General features: G+C 41.7%; 4 protein-coding genes across 4 annotated transcripts; 1 reads left to right on the top strand and 3 right to left on the bottom strand.

Moving 5' to 3' along the window:
- Positions 1–421: 421 nt before the first annotated feature.
- LOC134220751 (uncharacterized) lies at positions 422–1,031 on the bottom strand. Its single transcript, XM_062699854.1, has one exon. It carries the CDS (start codon positions 896–898, stop codon positions 527–529), a length of 372 nt encoding a protein of 123 aa, XP_062555838.1. The 5' UTR covers positions 899–1,031; the 3' UTR covers positions 422–526.
- Positions 1,032–12,374: 11,343 nt separating this feature from the next.
- LOC134221483 (uncharacterized) lies at positions 12,375–12,740 on the top strand. Its single transcript, XM_062700676.1, has one exon. The coding sequence runs from the start codon at positions 12,375–12,377 to the stop codon at positions 12,738–12,740; it is 366 nt and encodes a 121-aa protein (XP_062556660.1).
- A 1,777-nt stretch (positions 12,741–14,517) lies between these two features.
- LOC134223786 (uncharacterized) lies at positions 14,518–15,140 on the bottom strand. Its single transcript, XM_062702982.1, has one exon. It carries the CDS (start codon positions 15,074–15,076, stop codon positions 14,705–14,707), a length of 372 nt encoding a protein of 123 aa, XP_062558966.1. The 5' UTR covers positions 15,077–15,140; the 3' UTR covers positions 14,518–14,704.
- A 7,157-nt stretch (positions 15,141–22,297) lies between these two features.
- LOC134220456 (uncharacterized) lies at positions 22,298–22,884 on the bottom strand. The gene has a single exon (XM_062699513.1). It carries the CDS (start codon positions 22,782–22,784, stop codon positions 22,413–22,415), a length of 372 nt encoding a protein of 123 aa, XP_062555497.1. The 5' UTR covers positions 22,785–22,884; the 3' UTR covers positions 22,298–22,412.
- Between the last annotated feature and the right edge of the window lie 1,563 nt (positions 22,885–24,447).

Here is a 24,447-nt window from a genome sequence, read left to right as displayed (position 1 = left end):
TCTAACCTGGCAACAGGTTAAAGCGATAGCCGGGCATCGCTCAGGATGGAGATCTTTCAAGTCGGCCCTTTGCACCACCGGAGGTGTACAGGATCCATAAGTAAAGTAAAAAGTTCAATATGGTTCTTAGATCTTCGCGAATAATGATGTTTTCGGTTAATTACGTATCGCAAAAAAAAGGATTTTTTCAAACCTGAAAATTTTGTATGGATCGTCACGCTTCACTCAACCCCCCTTCCCCCTCTAAGCGTTACGTAATTTGTGGACATTCCCTGTTGCTTTGGTACTAGAACTTTGCTACTCGAACAATGTTTTTTCAGTTTTCCTGCATTTATTAAGTGAAGGCTTTCTAACTAACTGTAGACCCCATAATGCATAGAGGATATATTGTCATCTTTTAGGTATGTACGTACAACAATCATTGCGTGAGATTTTCTTTATTTTTAATATAAATACTTTTCCGTACGATTCTTCTAAAATAAATATGAACACCAAAAAGCATCACTTCCATCATAATAACGAAAGTTTATCCACCAAATCCGCCGAATCCCATTCCTTGTGCTCCAGCGTTTGCATTCGATGCACTCATGCCGCCTCCCATTCCGGGAAAGCCTCCGCCCATTCCAATTCCTTGGGAACCAGCGCCTGCATTTGCTGAAGAGGAACCCATGCCTCCACCCATTCCGGGAAATCCACCGCCCATTCCGAAGCCTTGCGCACCAGCGTTTGCATTCGAGGAGCTCATTCCACCACCCATGCCGGGAAATCCACCACCCATGCCCATACCTTGGGATGCCGCGTTGGCTCCAGCTCCGGACGATCCAAATCCAAACTGCGGGGCACAGGCTACCGTGGCGATGATGACAGCAAAAGCGGCGCAACCAATGAATGATTTCATTTTGGTTTGTGACAACGAAATTCTGGTTTCAATTTAAAAATGTAGTTGACGGTTCCTGAATCAGACTTCGATTGACTTTGGTGCTCTAGTGAGCTTAAACTGCTATTTTATATTAATGATTGAGTGCACATGATGTATGTACTGCATGTGGTCAGGAATTCCCGTAATTGTTTGGATTAATTGTCCTGATAAGCAATGCGCGAAATTTTTCAAGCTGCCCATCGCACACCTAGAATAGTGAAATCCCTGATGATGGGGAAAGCTTATCGCGATTATTTCCCAGGCGTAGTTGCATTTCCTTACTCTTCGATATGTTGCCTATGCAAATAAATAAGACAGTTATGGGCAAACAGAACAAAATTTACATTTGTTTCAATAATCTAATATCTGTGTTTTTAATTTACCGAAAACTTAACATACGCATATAAAATAAATCTTTTTGGCCAAGAAATATAATTTTCATTATTTGTTTCTCATTTGTACTTTTTAAAAAGTGCTTAATCTTTTTTTTAAATAGTCAAAAAATTATAACTCAAAGCGGGTTTCCTGATCGTTCCGTCTTCGGCAATGTTTCAGGTAATTTTAAGGAAATGTGACAAAAATACCTTTGCAAAGTGATAAAAGTATTCATTTTTTTCTATATTGATAACAAAACATAATAGTTTTTTGTGCAACTAGTTGCCAAAAAACATTTTTTTCAGCACGAGTTGTCAATACGAATGCTAAAACAAACCGAGTGTCACTTGTATATGATAAATGTGGGTTATATATATGATAAATCTGGACCAACATGATCTAATATGATCGTTGTTGCCAAAAAGTCTAGTTGGTACAAATAACAATAATTGCATGAGGGAGCATCCATAAATTACGTAACGCTTAAAGGGAGGAGGGGGTTGCCTGAAGTGTGTCGACCCATACAAAATTTGCAGACGCTTCAAACAAAAAGTGGTCCATTATTTTTTTGCGTTACATTAATGGACCTTCCCTAACTCGGCAACCCATGACAAAACTTGCCTATGGATAAGTCATGAAGTCATGTCCATCAAATTATTTATATATTTTTTAACTAGTACCTAGACCTGGCAGACGTAACTATCCATTACGTACCCGACTAGAAGGTCATATCAAAATTATATCAACCTATGTTATTATGTTATACTAATTTTTTATAACAAAATTTGTTAGAAATATGGTGCAGGATGTTGTTAAAATATCTAAATTTCTATCAAAAATTACACTACTGGAAACAAAAAACTATCAAATTTTGTTACACTCAGCCAAGAAAACTAATGATAATCATACGAACATCTTATGTTTATTTGCTATAAGAATTACTTATAAACTTCATACGATTTTCTTATTAACTGTCTGTTATTTGACCGAGCATGATTTTCATAACTTGTCTTATGAAAGTATTAAGTTTTTTCAGAGCCCATAAAGAAATTCATGAGGGAATCTTATGAACATCAATCATTCTTGCATATGAGGGTCATAATGTTTTCAATACGATTTTCGCACATGTTGTGCTCTCCAACAAGATTAAAAAAGATGGAAATACAAAAAAACAACGATACAACAGAATAGTTTATTATTTTCTTAAAGTCGTGTTTCGTATGATTACATTTTGTGTCATGAGATTTGAACTAAACTAAAGTAATTATTACTATTTGATTCGCGAATATTGTTCCTCAATGTACCGATTAATATCACTATCGCCGCATGGATATTTCGTTGAGACTCGAGATGGTTGGATCGCACCAGTTGGGATTCGTTAGTCGTCTCATAATCGTTGATTTTCTCTGCTGCTGATGGGATTGAATGTTGTTATCGTTGAGCTGGTCAACGTCAACAGGATTCTGTAATATATGAAGCATGATTTTAGAAGTGAAAATATGAAAGACAATCTTATCAAGAGGAAACATTTACTCACCATTCTGATCCTCCAATTAACTTCTATAACTGGTCGATCTGGAGATCGTGAGGAAATAGAGATATATAACATATTTTTCCCCTGTTGATATGGTCAGTAAGCCTGCTGCACTTCGGGGTATCGCAACGATCGTCTGCTACATGTATCCTGCCATGTTGAGTTCTCATTTCATAAGAATTGTCTTATGAGTTTTTCACATTAGGAGTAGTGATGAAAATTATAAGACAACTCTTATGTTTATTTTTCTATAGACAACCACTATGAAATTTATAAGATACAAAAATGAATTTCATAACAGGCCAATTCATTATCATAAGAGGCTCAATGAAAAAGAAATTCCATTATTTTTTCTCGCTTCATAAGATGAGGCTTATGATGTCCTTAAGATAGTTTAGTTGAGTGTACAATTTTATCATAAAAATAACAAAATAACAATAACAAGAAATTTATAACAAAATTAGATACAAAATACTACTATTGACTATTGACTATGCTCAAATTTGGCCTAAACATTCTTTGCATATCAAAGAATATTGTGGCCAAATTTCATAAAATTTGGTCGACAAAAACCCCCCTGACAATAATAGAACAAAACCTGCCAAAGCCGTCTTTCCCCCTATATTGTTTCTGTGCAGTTGCAAATTTTCACAGTTCGTGATAGGCTTCCAGATTGTGATCAACAATCAGAAATTTTTGTTTTTGTCTGAACAAGAATAGGGTAAATCACTACTCGGGCCTATGGACCCGATTCCCGGCTCACTGCACAGAAATCTAAGGATTTATTCTTTTTGGAAGCCGTAGGTTTATGATTGATAATTTTTAAAACGTCTCCCATTTATTTCGCACAATACTCAATATTTTCCAACCATTTATTTCACTCCTAATTGGTCCAATTATAGCAAACAAAAATGTAGATTCCGAACATTCGCTCTCCGTTCGTACACCACAGAGCCGGAGTGAATCTTTCCACTTTTACAAAACGGTATTTTCATATAAGGGGCCGTACACTAATTACGTAAGCATTTTTTCTGGGTTTTTCAACCCCCCTCTCCCATGTAAGATTTTTCCCAAACAAATCATTTGTTATTTATATGGAACGTAAGAAAATGGCATCCCACCCTCCCCCCATAAGTGCTTACGTAATTATTGTACGACCCCTAAACACCTACCTAAAAATCGTCACAGTTCTCGATACAATCATTGCTTGAAGCTGTTAATCACCACACAATAATTCTAAACCCACGCACTTTAATCTTTTCTATTTGTTCGTTTCCCTAGAACTAATATACACTGAAGTTTTTTTTACGCGGTTTTTTTTGCGCGGTTTTTTTTTACGCGGATATTTTTACGCGGTACCGACGTAAAAAAAACCGCGTTATTTAAAAAAAACGACGTAAAAAAAAAACCGCGCTATATTGAAAAAACGACGTAAAAAAACCTATTGGGGGACTTAGAGAATTTTATATGTTGGTGCCTACTGGGAACTTGGAACATTTTTTTTTATGCCGGTGCCTACTGAGAACTTAGAAAATTTTAAATTGGCACTTATAATGGACGGGGCTTCTACATATTTGTTTGCTAGGTGTTGTTTGTAGGGCATAGTACGCTAGTATGGATCGTGATATGGTGCATGGTTTTTGTGATATGAAACCAGGAATGTGTTCCGATCTATGCTCAAACTCTTCCAAGAATCTCCTGAAATAAGGCCTTGAGATCTATAAAGATCTGTCCTCTTGTTTCAAATATGGTACTTGCTCTGTGTGACTCATAGAATAGATTGTGTTCAAAGCCTAAGTTATTGATCATCCAAAAAAATCCCGAAGTAAGGCCTTTAGATCTACACGCGTAACCAAAGATCTGTCCGCCTGTTTCAAATATGGTACATGCTCTGTGTGACTCATAGAACAGATTGTGTTCAAAGCCTAAGTTATTGGTCATCCAAAAAAATCCCGAAGAAAGGCCTTTAGATCTACACGCGTAACCAAAGATCTGTCCGCCTGTTTCAAATATGTTACATGCTCTGCGTGACTCATAGAATAGATTGTGTTCAAAGCATAAGTTATTGGTCATCAAAAAAAAAAAAATCCGAAGTAAGGCCTTTAGATCTATACGCGTAACCAAAGATCTATCCGCCTGTTTCAAATATGGTGCATGCTCTGTGTGACTCATAGAAAAGATTGTGTTCAAAGCATAAGTTCTTGGTCATCCAGAAAACTTCCGAAGTAAGGCCTTGAGATCTACACGCGTAACCAAAGATCTGTCCGCCTGCTTCAAATATGGTGCATGCTCTGTGTGGTTCATCGAATAGATTGTGTTCAAAGCCTAAGTTATTGGTCATCCAAAAAAATCCCGAAGCAAGGCCTTTAGATCTACACGCGTAACCAAAGATCCGTCCGCCTGTTTCAAATATGTTACATGCTCTGTGTGACTCATAGAATAGATTGTGTTCAAAGCCTAAGTTATTGGTCATCCAAAAAAATCCCGAAGAAAGGCCTTTAGATCTACACGCGTAACCAAAGATCTGTCCGCCTGTTTCAAATATGGTACATGCTCTGTGTGACTCATAGAATAGATTGTGTTCAGAGCATAAGTTCTGGGTCATCCAAAAAAATTCCGAAGTAAGGCCTTTGGATCTATACGCGTAACCAAAGATCTATCAGCCTTTTTCAAATATGGTACCTGCGCTGAGTGACTCATAGAAAAGATTGTGTTCAAAGCCTAAGTTCTTGGTCATCCAGAAAACTTCCGAAGTAAGGTCTTGAGATCTACATGCGTAACCAAAGATCTATCCGCCTGTTTCAAATATGGTGCATGCTCTGTGTGGTTCATAGAATAGATTGTGTTCAAAGCATAAGTTATTGATCATCAAAAAAAAAAATCCCGAAGCAAGGCCTTTAGATCTACACGCGTAACCAAAGATCCGTCCGCCTGTTTCAAATATGGTACATGCTCTGTGTAACTCATAGAATAGATTGTGTTCAAAGCCTAAGTTATTGGTCATCCAAAAAAAATCCCGAAGCAAGGCCTTTAGATCTACACGCGTAACCAAAGATCTGTCCGCATGTTTCAAATATGGTACATGCTCTGCGTGACTCATAGAATAGATTGTGTTCAAAGCATAAGTTATTGGTCATCCAAAAAAAATCCGAAGTAAGGCCTTTAGATCTATACGCGTAACCAAAGATCTATCCGCCTGTTTCAAATATGGTGCATGCTCTGTGTGACTCATAGAAAAGATTGTGTTCAAAGCATAAGTTCTTGGTCATCCAGAAAACTTCCGAAGTAAGGCCTTGAGATCTACACGCGTAACCAAAGATCTGTCCGCCTGCTTCAAATATGGTGCATGCTCTGTGTGACTCATAGAATAGATTGTGTTCAAAGCCTAAGTTATTGGTCATCCAAAAAAATCCCGAAGCAAGGCCTTTAGATCTACACGCGTAACCAAAGATCTATCCGCCTGTTTCAAAGATGGCGCATGCTCTGTGTGACTCATAGAAAAGATTGTATTCAAAGCATAAGTTCTTGGTCATCCAGAAAACTTCCGAAGTAAGGCCTTGAGATCTACACGCGTAACCAAAGATCTGTCCGCCTGCTTCAAATATGGTGCATGCTCTGTTTGGTTCATCGAATAGATTGTGTTCAAAGCATAAGTTATTGATCATCCAAAAAAATCCCGAAGCAAGGCCTTTAGATCTACACGCGTAACCAAAGATCCGTCCGCCTGTTTCAAATATGGTTCATGCTCTGTGTAACTCATAGAATAAATTGTGTTCAAAGCCTAAGTTATTGGTCATCCAAAAAAATCCCGAAGCAAGGCCTTTAGATCTTCACGCGTAACCAAAGATCTGTCCGCATGTTTCAAATATGGACTGTGTTCAAAGCATAAGTTCTTCTTCTTCTTCTTCTTTTTGGCATTACATCCCCACACTGGGACAGAGCCGCCTCGCAGCTTAGTGTTCATTAAGCACTTCCACAGTTATCAACTGCGAGGTTTCTAAGCCAATATACCATTTTTGCATTCGTATATCATGAGGCTAACACGATGATACTTTTATGCCCAGGGAAGTCGAGACAATTTCCAATCCGAAAATTGTCTAGACCGGCACCGGGAATCGAACCCAGCCACCCTCAGCATGGTCTTGCTTTGTAGCCGCGCGTCTTATCGCACGGCTAAGGAGGGCATAAGTTCTTGGTCATCCAAAAAACTTCCAAAGTAAGCCCTTTACATCTACACGAGTAACCAAAGATCTATCGGCTTTTTTCAAACATGGTACATGCTCTGTGTGGTTCATATAATAGACTGTGTACCTCGCCTTCTTGTCCCCATAGTGATGGGCGATATTCAAAGGCGCGATCTGGTGGTGACCGATTCATGAGAGAATGTGCAGGTTGAGGATCAAAGACCGGTTCTTCAGCTTAAGCATAATCACCGTTTAGCCTACACACCGGAATTCTGCCCATATCCTGAGGGAAGTTAAGGATGCCATCAGACAGCTAAAGACCAATAAAGCAGCTGGTAAGGATGGTGTCGCAGCTGAGCTCATCAAAATGGGTTCCAGAATCCAGAGATCCAAAGGTCTTACTTCGGAAAATTTTGGATGACCAAGAACTTATGCTTTGAACTCAATCTATTCTATGAGTCACGCAGAGTATGTACCATATTTGAAACAGGCTGATAGATCTTTGGTTACGCGTATAGATCTAAAGGCCTTACTTCGGAATTTTTTTGGATGACCCAGAACTTATGCTCTGAACACAATCTATTCTATGAGTCACACAGAGCATGTACCATATTTGAAACAGGCGGACAGATCTTTGGTTACGCGTGTAGATCTTAAGGCCTTACTTCGTTATTTTTTTTGGATGACCAATAACTTAGGCTTTGAACACAATCTGTTCTATGAGTCACACAGAGGATATACCATATTTGCAGCCGGCGGACGGATCTTTGGTTACGCGTGTAGATCTAAAGGCCTTACTTCGGATTTTTTTTGATGACCCAGAACTTATGCTCTGAACACAATCTATTCTATGAGTCACACAGAGCATGTACCATATTTGAAACAGGCGGACAAATCTTTGGTTACGCGTGTAGATCTAAAGGCCTTGCTTCAGGATTTATTTGGATGACCACTAACTTAGGCTTTGCACACAATCTGTTCTATAAGTCACACAGAGCATGTACCATATTTGCAACCGGCGGACGGATCTTTGGTTACGCGTATAGATCCAAAGACCTTTCTTCGGAATTTTTTTGGATGACCCAGAACTTATAGTCTGAACACAATCTATTCTATGAGTCACGTAGAGCATGTACCATATTTGAAACAGGCGGACAGATCTTTGGTTACGCGTATAGATCTAAAGGCCTTGCTTCGGGATTTATTCGGATGACCAATAACTTAGGCTTTGAACACAATATCTTCCATGAGTAACACAGATTATGTACCATATTTGAAAAAGGCGGAAGGATCTTTGGTTACGCGTGTAGATCTAAAGGTCTTACTTCGGATATTTTCTGGATGACCAAGAACTTATGCTTTGAGCACAATCTATTCTATGAGTCACGTAGAACATGCACCATATTTGAAACAGGCGGACAGATCTTTGATTACGCGTGTAGATCTAAAGGCCTTGCTTCGGGATTTTTTTTGGATGATCAATAACTTAGGCTTTGGACACAATCTATTCTATGAGTCACACAGAGCATGCACCATATTTGAAACAGGACGACAGATCTTTATAGATCTCAAGGCCTTATTTCATAGATCTGAAGGCCTTATTTCAGGAGATTCTTGGATGAGCTTGAGCATAGATCGGAACACATTCTTGGTTTCATATCACAAAAATCATGTACCATATCACGCGTACTATGACCTACAAACAACACCTCGCAAACAAATAGGAAGAAGCCCTGTCCATTATAAGTCCCAATTTAAAATTTTCTAAGTCCCCAGTAGGCATAAAAAAATCTTCTAAGTCCCCAGTAGACACCAACATATAAAATTTTCTAAGTCCCCCAATAGGTTTTTTTTACGTCGTTTTTTTAAAATAGCGCGGTTTTTTTTACGTCGTTTTTTTGAAATAACGCGGTTTTTTTTTACGCGGTTTTTTTTTTACGCGGTACATGGAGCGACGTAAAAAAAAACCTTAGTGTAAACATATTAGAATACATTTAAAAATGTATCCTCAAACCGAACAAAAATTCACCTCGGCTTAAGAACTTCTAGCCGCACCGTGCTGCCAAAAGTCCAGGAGTCTTTTTTAGTATGAAAAAAATCCTTCATCGTTCATAGGAAAACTATCTAATACGTTGACGCTATCCTGTTATTTATAATTTTCTCGATTTCAAAAAGTGAAAAAATATAGTTTTTAAGCGTTTGGAAGTAATTTGGATGAGTGAATATATCTTTTCAACCAAAAAAAAATTATTATAAATAATACCATCTGGCATCATGTCGGCGTTGAACGTGCATATTTTTGTTTACGACGCATTTTCTACCGTCTCGAGAGATAATGAGAGTAAGATGTTGAGAGATTGAGCGAAATTTCGCTTAGGCCGGGAACTGGTCTGGAAGTGGGCCGGATATGCAATCGCTATGACTGAAGTGAATTCTGCACATCGTTAATTTAAATTAAATGAAAGCTTTTTCAAACGATGTTTACCAAGAAAAGCTATTTTTAACCAGAAGTGAACCCCTGAATATCAATGAGTGAATATCAATTAAATAATGCAGTCGTATGCATGTTAGGCCGGGAATGGGGTAAGAAACCATATTTTTCGAGAAATTAAAACTAACGTAAGGCAATCTTTTCAAATTATATCAGCGTTATGATATTTTTATGGCTGGGAGACTTTGCTACATCTATTTTAATTGCCTACTGTTGGGCAATTCGGTGTTAAGCATTTTTAAATCATATTATGATAAAATTCTGTTACAACATTTGAAAGATAATGGCTACTAAGAACAAAATTGTATCAAAATAAGTTATAAATATCACAATATGTTAATATTGTGTTCAGTTTCTGTTATGCTCTTCTAGTCGGGTATCTCCTACATTGGTTTCTTATAAAATATAGCAATTATTAAGAACTAGTTTATTTGTGGACGCAGTAGCGCCCTTGGCAGGTGTTTTTTTTAATATGAATGGTTCATTAATTCATGCATTAAAAAAATCAAAAGTTTGCTGTGTCTGGTTGTCTAAGGTTGTCACTGGTTTTGTTTGCTGCATCTGCATCTGATAGTAAAAAAGAATTGAAGTGTCAAATATTTTATTTTTTGTGAGAATTTCTCCGCGTGCTGCGTCTGGTTGGCTAGTCACCGGACAGACAAACAGGGCTATTATATATAGTATATTTTCACGCATTTACCTATTCCTTCTTGATTAGACTAAAACCAAGACGACATTGTAAAATTGAAATCAACTTTCAAAAGCTGTATGTTTATTTGAACATAGATCTAAAACACGAGAATGATGTTGTTGACTTATTTACGCTACGGCGAATCGATCGAAGAGGTGGAGTTGACTGCAGCCCACTCGATCGCAATTGTGGAGGAGTGGATGAGTTACAGGAAGTTAGAACTGGCTCACCACAAGACTGAGGTGGTTGTTGTTAACAACCGAAAGTCGGAGCAACAAGCGGTGATAAGGGCAGGAAACTGCGCGGTCACCTCTGAACGCTCCATCAAACTCTTGGGGGTAATGATCGACGATAAACTCACCTTTGGTAGCCACGTCAATTACGCCTGCAAGCGTGCCTCCACAACTATAGTGGCATTGTCCCGGATGATGTCCAATAGCTCTGCGGTTTATGCCAGCAAGCGCAAGCTTCTGGCTAGTGTCGCTCTGTCCATACTAAGGTATGGGGGGCCAGCTTGGGGCACGACCCTGCGTATTAACTGCTACAGAACGAAGTTAGAAAGTACGTATAGGCTCATGTGCCTAATGGGTCAAACACAATGGACACGTTTGCGTGCGTTTTGACAGTTTTCCCATGGCAAAACTGTCAAAACGCACGCAAACGTATCAATTGTGTTTGGCCCATAAGAGTTACGAGCGCGTACCGTACCGTGTCGCACGATGCACTTTGCGTCATCACCGGTATGATGCCTATTGACATCGTTATCGTTATATAGTGGGACAGTTCCACTAAGGGTAGATGGACACATAGGTTGATACCGGAGATAGGTACGTGGGTCAAGAGGCGCCATGGGGAAATCACTTTCCACCTGACCCAGGGCCTTACAGGCCATGGTTGCTTCAGACAGTACCTACACCGGTTCGGACACTCGGCCTCGCCCGAGTGTCCGGTGTGCGCAGGTTTAGAAGAAACGGCGGAACACGTGTTGGTCGTGTGCCCGCGATTTCGCACAATGCGTGACCACAAGCTTGCCACATGTGGTCTGGACATTACCCCGGACAAGCTAGTCCGGAGGATGTGTAAAGATGAAGTTGGCTGGAACGCCGTTTTATCGGCTATCGTCCAAATCGTCTCGGAGCTACACATAAGGTGGCGCGTGGACTCGAGGAATGGCTAGTTCAGGCGCAAATAAGAGGTGGTCCAAGGGTTCGGAGTCGGCTTCATGGGTCATACCGGTGCCCTGTGGTCGAACTCTATTATTTTATCGAACAAGTGGCCGCGTGAAGAACAACATGGTATCATCGCTTTCGTGGCGTCGGTCAACCGGGCGGGTTCCGAGCCCGAGGACGGAAAGGGGTCCTCGTCAAGGCTGGGGCAGGCGTAGGCACCGCGTCGGCCAGTCCCTCTGTGTGCTGGCGAATAGGCCCTATCGCAGAGAGGTCAATTTGGGGTGCACGTGGCATCATCATTCTTGATACCAGTCGTGCAGAGCTAAGCAGGCGCGAAGTCGACCCTTCCCACCTTCCCATTACATAGGGCGTGGTAAGGCCACATGGAAAGCTGGCAATGCGCTGGCACGATACCATGGTTTTCTTCTGCAAAAGCGAGTCACGATGTTCGATGCTGCAAGGACACGCAGCTAACCTCGAGGGTGCGTTGTGCACTGACCCCCCTTTGAAGCATTACTTTCTGGTTGTACCGAAGGGACGATGGGCTTGGCGGCAATGGAAACGGTTTAGCGGGTCGGGGATGCAGTCCTGCCTCCCTCGTTTGCTGTTGGAGGTGGCCCCTAACCCAGCACTTCCTGGACAACCCAGGATGTCTGTTGAGTAGATTCCCCCTCCATTGCTTAGGAAGAAAAAAAAACACACACACACGTGGATCTGCAGCCACATTCGATTTACGTGGTCATTTAATTTGCTCATGCTCCATAACATAGGGAAAGAAATAAAATGTGCTTTCCCTCTAATCAGGTATTTTGCATCTCTAGATGTGCAAGCATATGAGCCTTTTCCTTTTGTGTACATCGCTTATCAAAACATGGGAATCTAAACAGTATATGCACATATTGAAGAGTATAAAATAGCAGTTCAATCTCTCTCAAGCATCAAAGTCAATCGGAGTTTAATCCTGACTTCAACATAATACGCATAATTTGTTGTCAACATTCAAAAATAAAAATGAAATCTTTCATTAGTTGCGCCGTTTTTGCTGTCATCATATCCACGGTAACCTGTGCTCCACAGTTTGGATTTGGATCGTCCGGAGCTGGAGCCAACGCAGCATCGCAAGGCATGGGCATGAGTGGTGGATTTCCCGGCATGGGTGGTGGAATGACCTCCTCAAATGCAAACGCTGGTGCTCAAGGCTTCGGAATGGGCGGTGGATTTCCCGGAATGGGTGGAGGCATGGGCTCCTCTTCAGCAAATGCAGGCGCTGGTTCTCAAGGAATGGGCGGAGGCTTTCCCGGAATGGGAGGCGGCATGAGTGCATCGAATGCAAACGCTGGAGCACAAGGAATGGGATTCAGCGGATTCGGTAGATAAACGTTAGCTGTGTATAAGAAAGGAGACCCTCGTGTTTAACCATTTACCGTAATTAACTATTTTACAATTTTCATTCTAGTCATCATTTTTATGGACAAATAGATTATGTTTGATATATATTAAAAATTTAGTAAAGCAAATGAGCTGTATGAATAGTTGATGACACAATGTTTCCAATTACCTACTTATATTTCAATAACGAATGAAAGAAAAAAATATAGGAAATGGAGCCCAACATTACAGATACGATCTTGGTCTGGTTAAATAAATCTGATGCCAAGAAGGCATCAAAGCAAGACCATACTCAGGGTGGCTGGGTTCAATTCCCCGTGCCGGTCAAGGCTATTTTCGATTTAGAAATTGTCTCGACTTCCCTGGTGCTAGAGATTCGTTTCTGCAGGGCATTTTAGGTACCTCAGGTTCGTTTGTACTACTCTTTCAGGCTTTCCGTCCAGCTTTCGTCCAAATTTCATACAGCGTCGAACGGTTTGTTTCATCGTCCACTGGTCGGTCCCTAGCCCGAAATCCTTCCATTGGCGTTCAATGTCGTGTGGATCTTGCGAAAGTCTCCCACCGCAACGTGCAACAAGGTCGAATTTTATGAGAAGCAGCTGAAAAGTCGTCCGCTTCCTAGCGGGTGGGATAATCAAAACGGGTATTGTATAGCGTCGTCGAGATTACACCACTTGGCTTACGAAGCCACTCCAATGCTTGCGTCACTGGTGCTCTTCATAGTGCTGCTGCCTTTGAATCACCTCACGCTCGTTCGTAAGAAAGTTCCCGTTTATGTTCTTACATATATCAGATGCGCCTAGCTGCTTTTTACGTTGGAAGTGCCACTTTCAGCTGCTGCGCGTAGTCTTGGACTTAGGCCGCGGCGAACGACTTAGACGCGTGTTGTACACACGCACCGTCGATAGTTTTGAGCACAGGCATACTGCAATGAGGTAGTGGTCGGATTTTTACGAAAATTTTAGATTTCGATTAGAGCGTAGTCGATTTGGTTTTCCGTTTCTTAGTTGGGTGATTTCCATGTGCATATTCTTGTGGGGGAAGAAATTGATTCGGACTACCATTCCGCGGTAGGCTACACAGTTTACGCCTCGTTGGACGTAGTCGTTCGATACGGTACGCACAATATCCGATCCGATGACCGGTAATTTTTTTCGGTATTTTTTTGTGGTTTGTAGTTTAAATCCGTAAAACCTATAGACAAATAATTTGCGCATTTCTTAAATTTGCCCTTAATATACATATCATGCTGCTTCAGCCTTAGAAAGCAAATATATGGAATAACGAATTCTGATAATATTATGTGAGTGTCACACCGAAGAATAGTGGTTGCCTCCAATCGCATTTTGAAATAAGTTTGAAAAGTCGTTGAAACCTTTCAATCAATCCAATTAAGCTTTGATTTAAATTCCGAAGGACTCATATTTTAAACAATTGTTTTTATATGAAGATTTGTCAATATATCATTGAAATTCTTAATATTTTTTCTCCAGCAAAAGGTGGATTAAAACTATAATAAACGAAGTTTCTCTATAGGTCTTGAATTCGAGGTAATTTTATCTGTCTAACAACTCGTCTAAATTATGCAAAATGGTTCGTTCGTTAAATTCCAAAAACGAAGGTTCCGAAATTTGAGCTAATTGGCTCAGCGTGTTCGATAATTGAGACAAAATTTGGTGTTCCAATAAATAACAGGCCTTGCAAATCAGAATTGACTTAAAGGTTCGTAATATGAATTAGGTACATGAAACACAGTTTTATTCTTCTTGATCCTCTTCCCTGTCCCATAATGCATAATGCTAAGCATAGTGGATATTGTCATCATCAATTATTACTCTAAATTTTCTTTTATTTTGTTTTTGTTTTAATACTTTTGCAAACGGGTTTCATGAACAAAATTTTAAATGAATATGAACACCAATACATATTACTGTCACCGTAATCACGAATGATTATCCACCGAATCCGCCAAATCCCATTCCTTGTGCTCCAGCGTTAGCATTCGATGCACTCATGCCGCCTCCCATTCCGGGAAAGCCTCCGCCCATTCCGATTCCTTGAGAACCAGCGCCTGCATTTGCTGAAGATGAACCCATACCTCCGCCCATTCCGGGAAATCCACCGCCCATTCCGAACCCTTGTGCACCAGCGTTTGCATTTGAGGAGCTCATTCCACCACCCATGCCGGGAAATGCACCACCCATGCCAATTCCTTGGGAGGCCGCATTGGCTCCAGCTCCGGACGATCCAAATCCAAATTGTGGGGCACAGCTCACGGCGGCAATGATGGCGATGAGAACGGCGAAACTAACGTACAACTTCATTGTTTAAAGATTGCAATTATAAAATAATTGATTTAGGTAATTGAAGGTGTACACTGTATAAAACTTCGATTGAGTCTGATGCTGTCGTAGAAATAAAAACATATTTTATACTCTAATATTGCAGCATTGTGATGGGTTAACCTCCATTCAGTTTTTATTCAGGTGAGGATTTCCAGACTTGATGTTTATATTATTGTGCGAATCAGTTATAAGTTATGTACACAACACATAGAGTAAATGAATATTGAAATTCCAGATTGATGGGAATACAAATCTTAAACAACTTGTAATACAGCAGCGCAGTGAGCAGATAATTCAGTCTGATTGTAAAATACTAAATAGGGTAAAACGACATATTATGGAGGGGTTAAGCATCGCGTCAAAACCAAATTGATTTCAAAAATTCTTTGAACATGAATTGTTTATCTTTTTTTTTTTTACATTGCAGTAGTCGCATACGATCTTTAACTCTTGTTTCGTTTGTGCTAAACTCATGTTGCTTTGTTTATATCGTTATAAAAACAAACTACTGGCATGGCAGCTATTTCCGTCCATCGTCGTAGGGGCTCAAACCAACAAAAGCAACTTCCATTCGCTAGAACTCCATTGTAGCAGAACATTTCTCCTGAGCTTTCGATTTGGTACGGATGAGTTAGGCAAAAAAGTGTTTCATTTATTGGTTTTCGAGACTATGACGAAAAGACCAAAAAGTCTGCCTTAACTCTACCGCAATTATAGGACGCAGTTGTCTATCATTGCGATATTTTTTGAAGGTCCTATTGTTGCGGTTTTGTTTGTATTTCTTATGGAGAGCGATACCACAACAAAAGGACCTTAGCACTACCGCAATAATAAGCTCAAATGACGCAAGTTTTCAAGGAAATATGTAAATTTTTCGTCATTTTGAATGTAATTTTGTCAAACAAAAGGTGTTCTAGTGGTTGATTCGAAGAGTTTTGCCGGATCCGCAATTGGTTTAGATGCTATGATATCCAGGATGGACTATTTCAAAACTACCGCAACATTAGGACAGAGGTTCCCAAACTTTGAGATATGCGACCCACCTAACAGAATCCCATATTGCTTGCGACCCACTAGGTACCAAATGCATTGATTTTGTGAAATTAGATAAAAATGAGTTTGCGTTAGATTGGACAAATCATAAAAAAATGCTTTATATTCCATCATTGTATTTGTCACAAATTTTGTCCATTTTTTGGATTGGATGTGGATTGGATTTGGATGGGTTTGAATTGAATTTGGGTTGGATTTGGAATTTATTCAGATTGGATTTGAATTGGATTTCAATTTGATTAGGATTGGATTTGGATTGGATTTGAATTAGATTTGTATTGGATTTGAATTAGATTTGTATCGGATTTTAAAAAGATTTAAATTTGATTTACATTGGATTCGAATTGGATTAGGATTGGTTTGGGATTGGGTTCGGGGTTTAGATTTAGTTTGTATAGGACTTCTTTCTACTTGCCCAAATGACGTATAACAAAAAAAATGGCCGTTGACCTCATCAGCTTTGTTGTTCTTAAATCATCAAATCATTACTTAGATCCTAATTCAAAATATATAATAGATTTGTGGGACAAAATAGGTAGAACATTGTGAATTAAGATTTGTCTTTCGCGACCCACCACTGAACAGTCCACGACCCCCCTGGGGGTCGCGACCCACAGTTTGGGAACCTCTGCATTAGGACATACCACAACGATAGGACGTTTAAGCATTATAGTCACTTTCTTGTCTTACAATCTATCTTCATATACAACTGTAGAAAATCACAGTACACTGACCCCACAATCATGGGCCACACACTAATATGGGTCATTTCCATTTGATCAACATGCAAAATGGAGTGACTAACAATTGTTACAAAGTGACCCATATATGTGGGATCAGTGTATATGATAAACAGCATCAATAGCGGCAGTAACCATTGGCGTTCAGTGCTTAAAAAAAAAGAGATATAGGAGATATATGCCTAGGCTATTGTGCAAGAGGGGATCAGCTAGGAATTTCAGCAGCGATTTCCCCTTCGAGTCAGCAATACCACAACCAGGGTTTGTGGGAATCGCTCTCAATAGATAACGAAAAGCGATAAAAGAAAGGCAAAAACTGTTCCGAATCATAACAAGCCATGATAGCAAATTTATGGAACTTGTATAGAAGAGCGAAAAAAAAACAGAATCGGATAGGCAAGCCCCACATAAAAGTGATGATTCTCGCTTTGTTCTCGCTCATTTTGTGTTGGAAACCGCACAGCTGTGATAACAAGTTGAAATGCATCATCAGAACCAATGCTCCCCGCATGTGGAGATTTTTATGATGTATAGCCTCCCGAATCAATTCTTTATCATGACAGCTTGTGAAAAAAGTCTCTTGCTGTATACTACATATCGTATATGTATAGTATACAGAGATAATAAGTGAGAGACTTTTTCGTTCTCTTTTCGATTTAATCCCTGACCGCAACAATCGTCCTTGCCTGCCAGTTGTCGTGCTTGTAATTTATTACGATTCGTGTACTTCAAAGGCTTTTGCATTAGTATTGATACGATGTAATTCGTAGATTGGACAATAGTCATACTCATGTTTTTCTTCTAAAATTTGTATCAAGAATGCGACCAGAATTTAAGAAGGTGGTGGGATCCTTGATTCCAGTCATTTTTAGTCCAGTCTTTGACAAAATAAGAAAAACATGAGGATTACTGCCGGCCATGCCACTATAACTAAGGAGAGGATGGAACTATTAATGTAGCACTTACTTAACGAGACGTCACCAACTTTGCGACACTCTTATTTTAAGTAATGTTAATTGGACACCGTAACACATTGAAACTAGAGTTTCCTGCCCGTCAACAATCAGTACCTATGCCAGACCAAGATGCAAGAGACTTTCCGGCAATCCCAGGGTCGGTACTGGGTAATCAAGGGTTTTTCGCGGTAAACAAAAACTAACACCGGGAACTTTCACTTTACTCATATAATTTTATTGATTCCTAATTGTGGCGTGTGCGTGTTGTTCTGTGTAATAAATTTGTGTTAATTTGTTAAGTGTGACCTATTTTTAATGCCGGTACATACCACCGCTGCTTCGGTTGTTGGGGCCAGAATAGCCGGCACAGCGACTCCTGTCCAGCTGTGCGGCCAGAAATCTCGCCGGAATAGCGAGGCAAGCGGCTATGCGGACGATCGTCGTCCGACGGGACCAGCGGGCGTTGCTGGACGATGGTGGGCAGGCGTCTTCCCTCGTAGGCGCGATCGGCCGGCCGTGGCTTAGCCACCTTGGACGGTCGAGAGGGGAATTCCTTCTTGACGATTAGGGCATACGGCCCGAGGAATCATCTGGTGAAGGATATCACAATCCTTGACAGATTAGGCGCGGAAGCCTGAAGTCTTCGCGGGCCGAGCCGAGTGCTGGACGTTTCCGTCCAGTCCGAAAAAGACGTAGAAAAAGAGAGGTCCTGAACACTTTTCCCCAATGTGCAATCTAGCTCCTGCTAGGAAAGGGGGGAGGGGGGAGTTGGTCACTGTTCTCACTTCACTTAAAACACGTCTACAGCACACGGACGCTTGATGGCAATGGTTATGGCTACTCTTTTATACCAAATTCCCTTCATATTTTCCCGCTAATTTTTTATTGCACACGAGAAACGTGAAGGCTTCGACAAAACAACATAATTACAAAACAAAAATCTACAATTTGTAACCAAACGGTTACAACACCACTTGAAGGTGTCTGTAACCATCGTTACGAGTAATTCTTGTGCTTCAAAGGCCTTGAAGTCTGAAATGAGTTAAAGAGCCAAGCAGAATTGTAACGTTTTCTGTAACGTTCTGGAAAACGTGACTGGTGTTCCCGAATCTATAAATTAAATCATCATTTTTGTTGGTTCACAAATTTGGAAACGCTTTTTTTGCGTGTAGGGGTTCATAATATGAAACAGAACGGTACGGGACGAACAATCTTCTTCTTCTTCTTCTTCATGGCTTTACATTTATACTGATTTTTTTAATTTTTATTTATTTTACGGCGACGACTCTTAGCGCGAAACAACGGACAATAATAGGAACATGGAACGTTTTAACCCTTGCCCAGCAGGGTAAATTGGCACAACTTGCCAATGAGGCACGCCGCATGAAGCTTGAGATCCTGGGACTGAGTAAAGTCCGTTGGCCAAACTTTGGAGAACACAGAACGCCGTCGGGACAAGTTCTGCTATACTCTGGTTTACGAGGTGAACACGCTCCCCGGCATCGCGGAGTTGGCTTCCTACTAAGCTCTCAGGCACACTCTGCGCTTATGAAGTGGGAACCTATAAGTAAAAGGATAATCGTTGCCAGATTTAGAACACGGGTCCGAAACCTTACTATAATCCTTACTATGGCTTGAGAAATGGATTGCGAGTGATTTGACTATGCGTCCAATTTGGGAATCTCGAGCTCGTTCAGTAGCCGCTAGGTTGCGAAGGCCGACGGAGGTCCTTCGTAGCTTAGTTGGTTAAAGCACCAGTCTAGCGTACTGTAGGGTCATGGGTTCGAGTCCCATCGAAGGGAAAGTGGTTACCTCCAATACATTTTCACATATGAGTTTCCATAACATTGTAAATTAACGTCCAAGTCGGGTGGTTTAATCCCCGGAAATAGGCAATTAACTTTGATTGAACTATAATCCAATGTTATGCGCCAACCGATGCTGCCGACCTGCAAGACAAAGAGAACTTCTACAGTCATCTCAATGCCGTCGTAGATAGAATTCCGAAGGGTGATATCAAGATCTGTTTGGGCGACTTCAATGCGAAGAGATCGGATCCGACAACTCGAACCATGAGTGCATTATAGGACGCCATGGTCTCGGAGAAATGAGCGAAAACGGAGAGCTGTTCGCAGAATTTTGTGGTAATAACGACATGGTGATCGGGGGATCGCTCTTCCCTCATCGACCGGTTCACAAGGTCACGTGGGTCTCCCGTGACGGCTTTACAGAAAATCAAATCGACCACATCTCAGCCGGAAATGGAAACGGAGCCTTCTTGATGTACGGAATAAACGTAGTGCCGATATCGCGTCTGATCATCACCTCCTCATCGGCGAAATACGCCTGCGCATTGCGCGGATTCGTCGGCAGGAGGAAAGAGTTGGACGACGATTCAACACACGCCGACTGGAAGATGCCACGGTGAAACGGTCCTTCGTTGAAGAACTGGAGACGCGTGCTGCAGATATTCCGGAAGGTGGCAGCATGGAAGACCAATGGACCGCCATCAAGAATGCCTTCATCGCCACCAACGAGAACAATCTGGGCGAACTACGCACCCAGAGAAAACAATGGATCACCGATGAGACCTGGAGAAAGATAGAGGAGCGAAGAGAAGCCAAATCCGCGATAGAGCGATCGAAAACCAGAGGAGCCAAAGTCTTAGCCCGTCAACGATACGCGGCTCTTGAGAAGGAAGTAAAACGCTCATGTCGACGGGACAATCGAGCGTGGGCAGACTCTCTGGCCGACGAAGGAGAGAGAGCCGCCGCAACCGGGGACATTCGCCTCTTCTACGATATCTCACGACGCTTAAGCGGGGCGAAGATGAATGCAACGATGCCTGTGAAAGACGCGAATGATCAGTTATTGACGACCCAACTGACCAGCTGAAACGCTGGTTCGAGCATTTCGAACAACTTTTTCAAGTGCCAGCCAGGCCATCACCACCTCGGCATGATCTGCCTAGGATTCGACGTATAACACGCGTCAATACCGAAGCTCCATCACTGCTAGAGATTCAAACAGCCATCCAAAACATGAAATCGAATAAAGCCCCAGGGGTCGACCGCATATCAGCCGAGATGCTCAAAGCTGACCCCATGACATCCGCTCAACTACTGCATCGTTTATTTCGTAATATCTGGGACACCGCAACTTTCCCGGTCGACTGGATGCAAGGTATCTTAGTGAAGGTGCTCAAAAAGGGTGACCTGACTGTATGCGATAACTGGCGAGGCATTATGTTGCTGTGTACCGTTCTCAAAGTTCTGTGCAAAATTATCCTAGCCCGGATTCAGGAGAAGATCGATGCGACTCTCCGGCGGCAGCAAGCCGGATTCCGTGCCGGACGATCCTGTGTGGACCATATTGTCACGCTCCGCATCATTCTGGAGCAGGTCAACGAATTCCAAGAGTCCCTTTACTTGGTATTCATTGACTATGAAAAAGCTTTCGACCGTCTCAATCACGAGAATATGTGGGGCGCCCTGGGACGCAAGGGAGTTCCTGAGAAAATCATCGGCCTCATCGAGGCACAGTACGAGGCCTTCTCGTGTAGAGTGCTGCACAATGGGGTCTTGTCCGACCCTATCCGGGCCGTAGCTGGTGTGAGGCAATGATGTATTCTATCACCGTTACTGTTCCTCTTCGTTATCGACGAGATTCCAACCAGTGGAGAATGATGAAAGCTTCCAATATCTTGGTAGCCAAATGGTGTCAGACGGCGGTACCAAGATCGACATAGACGCACGGATCAAGAAAGCAAGGGCTGCCTTTGCGAGTTTAAGAAATATCTGGAAAAACAGGCAGATAAGTGAACGCACCAAAATACGAATTCTCAACTCTAACGTGAAATCTGTGCTGTTATACGCTAGCGAAACATGGTGTGTATCAGTGGAGAACACTCAACGGCTGCAGGTGCTCATTAACAGATGCCTGCGGTATATAATTCGGGCCTGGTGGCCTCACAACTGGATCTCAAACAACGAGCTCCACCGTCGTTGTCACCAGAGGCCGATAGCAACAGAAGTTCGGGATCGGAAGTGGGGCTGGGTCGGCCACACTCTACGTAGGGGCGGAAACGAAATCTGTAAACAAGCATTAGACTGGAATCCAGCGGGACATCGCAGCAGAGGCAGACCCAGAGGCTCATGGCGGCGAAGCCTCAATAAAGAAATAAAAGAAGTCGACCGAAATCTAACCTGGCAACAGGTTAAAGCGATGGAGATCTTTCAAGTCGGCCCTTTGCACCACCGGAGGTGTACAGGATCCATAAGTAAGTAGGTAAATTTATACTGAAGTGGACTTCCATTCAACGTTTTTCAGCCTTCCTACAGTTACTAATCAAAGGTATTCAATGTCTACCATTGCATGAATGTTTATCATGTGTGACCGAGAATCGTGTGCTAAGCTTAAAGGATTTTGTCATCTGTAATTATTACCATAAATTATGTAATATTTCTTTACTTTTTATACAAATACTCTTCCGTACGACTCTTATAAACAAAGTGATAAATAAATATGAACACCGATACATAGTACATGCAATTTAATCTCGAAAGTTTATCCACCAAATCCGCCAAATCCCATTCCTTGTGCTCCAGCGTTAGCATTCGATGCACTCATTCCGCCTCCCATTCCGGGGAAGCCTCCACCCATTCCGATTCCTTGAGATCCAGCGCCTGCATTTGCCGAAGAGGAGCCCATGCCTCCACCCATTCCGGGAAATCCACCGCCCATGCCGAAGCCTTGAGCACCAGCGTTCGCGTTCGAGGAGCTCATTCCACCACCCATTCCGGGAAATCCACCACCCATGCCCATTCCTTGGGAGGCCGCGTTGGCTCCAGCTCCGGATGAACCAAATCCAAATTGTGGGGCACAGCTCACGGCGGCAATGATAGCGGCGAGCAGGACGAAACTAACGTACAGCTTCATTTTTGTAGACGATTGCAATTATAAAGTAATTACTGATGGTAATTGTAGGTGTACACTGTATTAAACTTCGATTGAGTCTGATGCTCTCGTAGAAATGAAAATCAATTTTATACTCCAATATTGCAGCTCTACTAGGGGTTTACCTACATTGAGTTTTATTTTCAGGTAAGGATTTTCAGACTTGATGTTTATATTATTGTGCGAATCAGTTATCAGTTATGTCGTCGACACATAGAGTAAACGAATATTGAAAGTCCAGATTGATGGGGAAACAAATTGCATTATAACACCGAGCTGATAATCCACGCTGATTATAAAAATACACGTGCAGTAGTCACATCAAACATTATCGCATTCATATTTATCATCCTTTCTTGTCTTAGTTGTCTTACATTCTATACTCATACTCAACTATAGAAAATAACAGTAAATAATTATATAGAATAGATGCATACATTTCGAATAAAACCTGTAATGGGTCACCAATTTGAACAATTTGTTATTCTTTCTGTTCATTGACTATACTTTTAATCGCCCGAATCACAAAAAAAATGATAAGCGCCTTGTGACATAAGGGAGTTCCTAATAAAATCGTCGGCCTAATTAAAGCGACATGACTTTCCTGTATTTATTATCGGTGAAATATTTGTTAATTCAGCATCGATGAATATTGTGCTCTTGAAAACGTGTGCTCCGGAGAATCGAACTCGTCTTGAATCTAGCTATTATTAACAAACCTCCCGGAATTCAAAGCTAAATGCACTCGTGTTTTCAAGGGCACTCCATTCAAAACGGAAGCCACGCACAACTGTCATTATCATTATTCCAGCATTGCTGCGTCACAGCATGTGTGGAATAATGAAAATGACAGCTATGCGTGTCTTCCGTAGTTCTGGATTCCGGGAGGCATGTCCTTAAGCACTGTAAAGAAATAAATAGCTTTATATAACGCTTTATATAACGCATCTACCAGAATCTCATCGATTACGATGAGGAACAGTAACGGTGATAGAATACATCCTTGCCTCACACCAGCTTCGACCCGGATAGGGTCGGACAGGACCCCATTGTGCAGCACTCTACACGAAAAGGCCTCGTACTGTGCTTCGATGAGGCCGATGATTTTCTCAGGAACCCCCTTGCGTCTCAGGGCGCCCACATATTCTCGTGACTGAGACGGTCGAAAGCTTTTTCGTAGTCAATTTCGTAGTCAACCAAAAAAAGGGACTCGTGGAATATGTTGACCCGCTCCAGAATGATGCGGAGCGTGACAATATGGTCCACACAGGATCTTCCGGCTTGCTGCCGCCGGAGAGTCGCATCGATCTTCTCCTGAATCCGGGCTAGGATAATTTTGCACAGAACTTTGAGTACGGTACACAGCAACATAATGCCTCGCCAGTTATCGCATACAGTCAGGTCACCCTTTTTAGGCACCTTCACTAAGATACCTTGCAACCAGTCGACCGGGAAAGTTGCGGTGTCCCAGATATTACGAAATAAACGATGCAGTAGTTGAGCGGATGTCATGGGGTCAGATTTGAGCATCTCGGCTGATATGCGATCGACCCCTGGCGCTTTATTCGATTTCATGCTTTAGATGGCTGTTTGAATCTCTAGCATCTGGAGCTTCGGTATTGACGCGTGTTATACGTCGGATCCT

The sequence above is a fragment of the Armigeres subalbatus genome, chromosome 3 (assembly GCF_024139115.2).
Source record: "Armigeres subalbatus isolate Guangzhou_Male chromosome 3, GZ_Asu_2, whole genome shotgun sequence".
Classification (NCBI taxonomy): domain Eukaryota; kingdom Metazoa; phylum Arthropoda; class Insecta; order Diptera; family Culicidae; genus Armigeres; species Armigeres subalbatus.
The sequence above is the reverse complement of the archived record's forward strand: the minus strand, read 5'-3'. Positions and strand labels throughout refer to the sequence as shown.

Excerpts from the sequence above, each read along its gene's own strand:
- LOC134223786 (XM_062702982.1), bottom strand. The coding sequence starts at position 15,076 with ATGAAGTTGTACGTTAGTTTCGCCGTTCTCATCGCCATCATTGCCGCC.
- LOC134221483 (XM_062700676.1), top strand. The coding sequence starts at position 12,375 with ATGAAATCTTTCATTAGTTGCGCCGTTTTTGCTGTCATCATATCCACG.
- LOC134220456 (XM_062699513.1), bottom strand. The coding sequence starts at position 22,784 with ATGAAGCTGTACGTTAGTTTCGTCCTGCTCGCCGCTATCATTGCCGCC.
- LOC134220751 (XM_062699854.1), bottom strand. The coding sequence starts at position 898 with ATGAAATCATTCATTGGTTGCGCCGCTTTTGCTGTCATCATCGCCACG.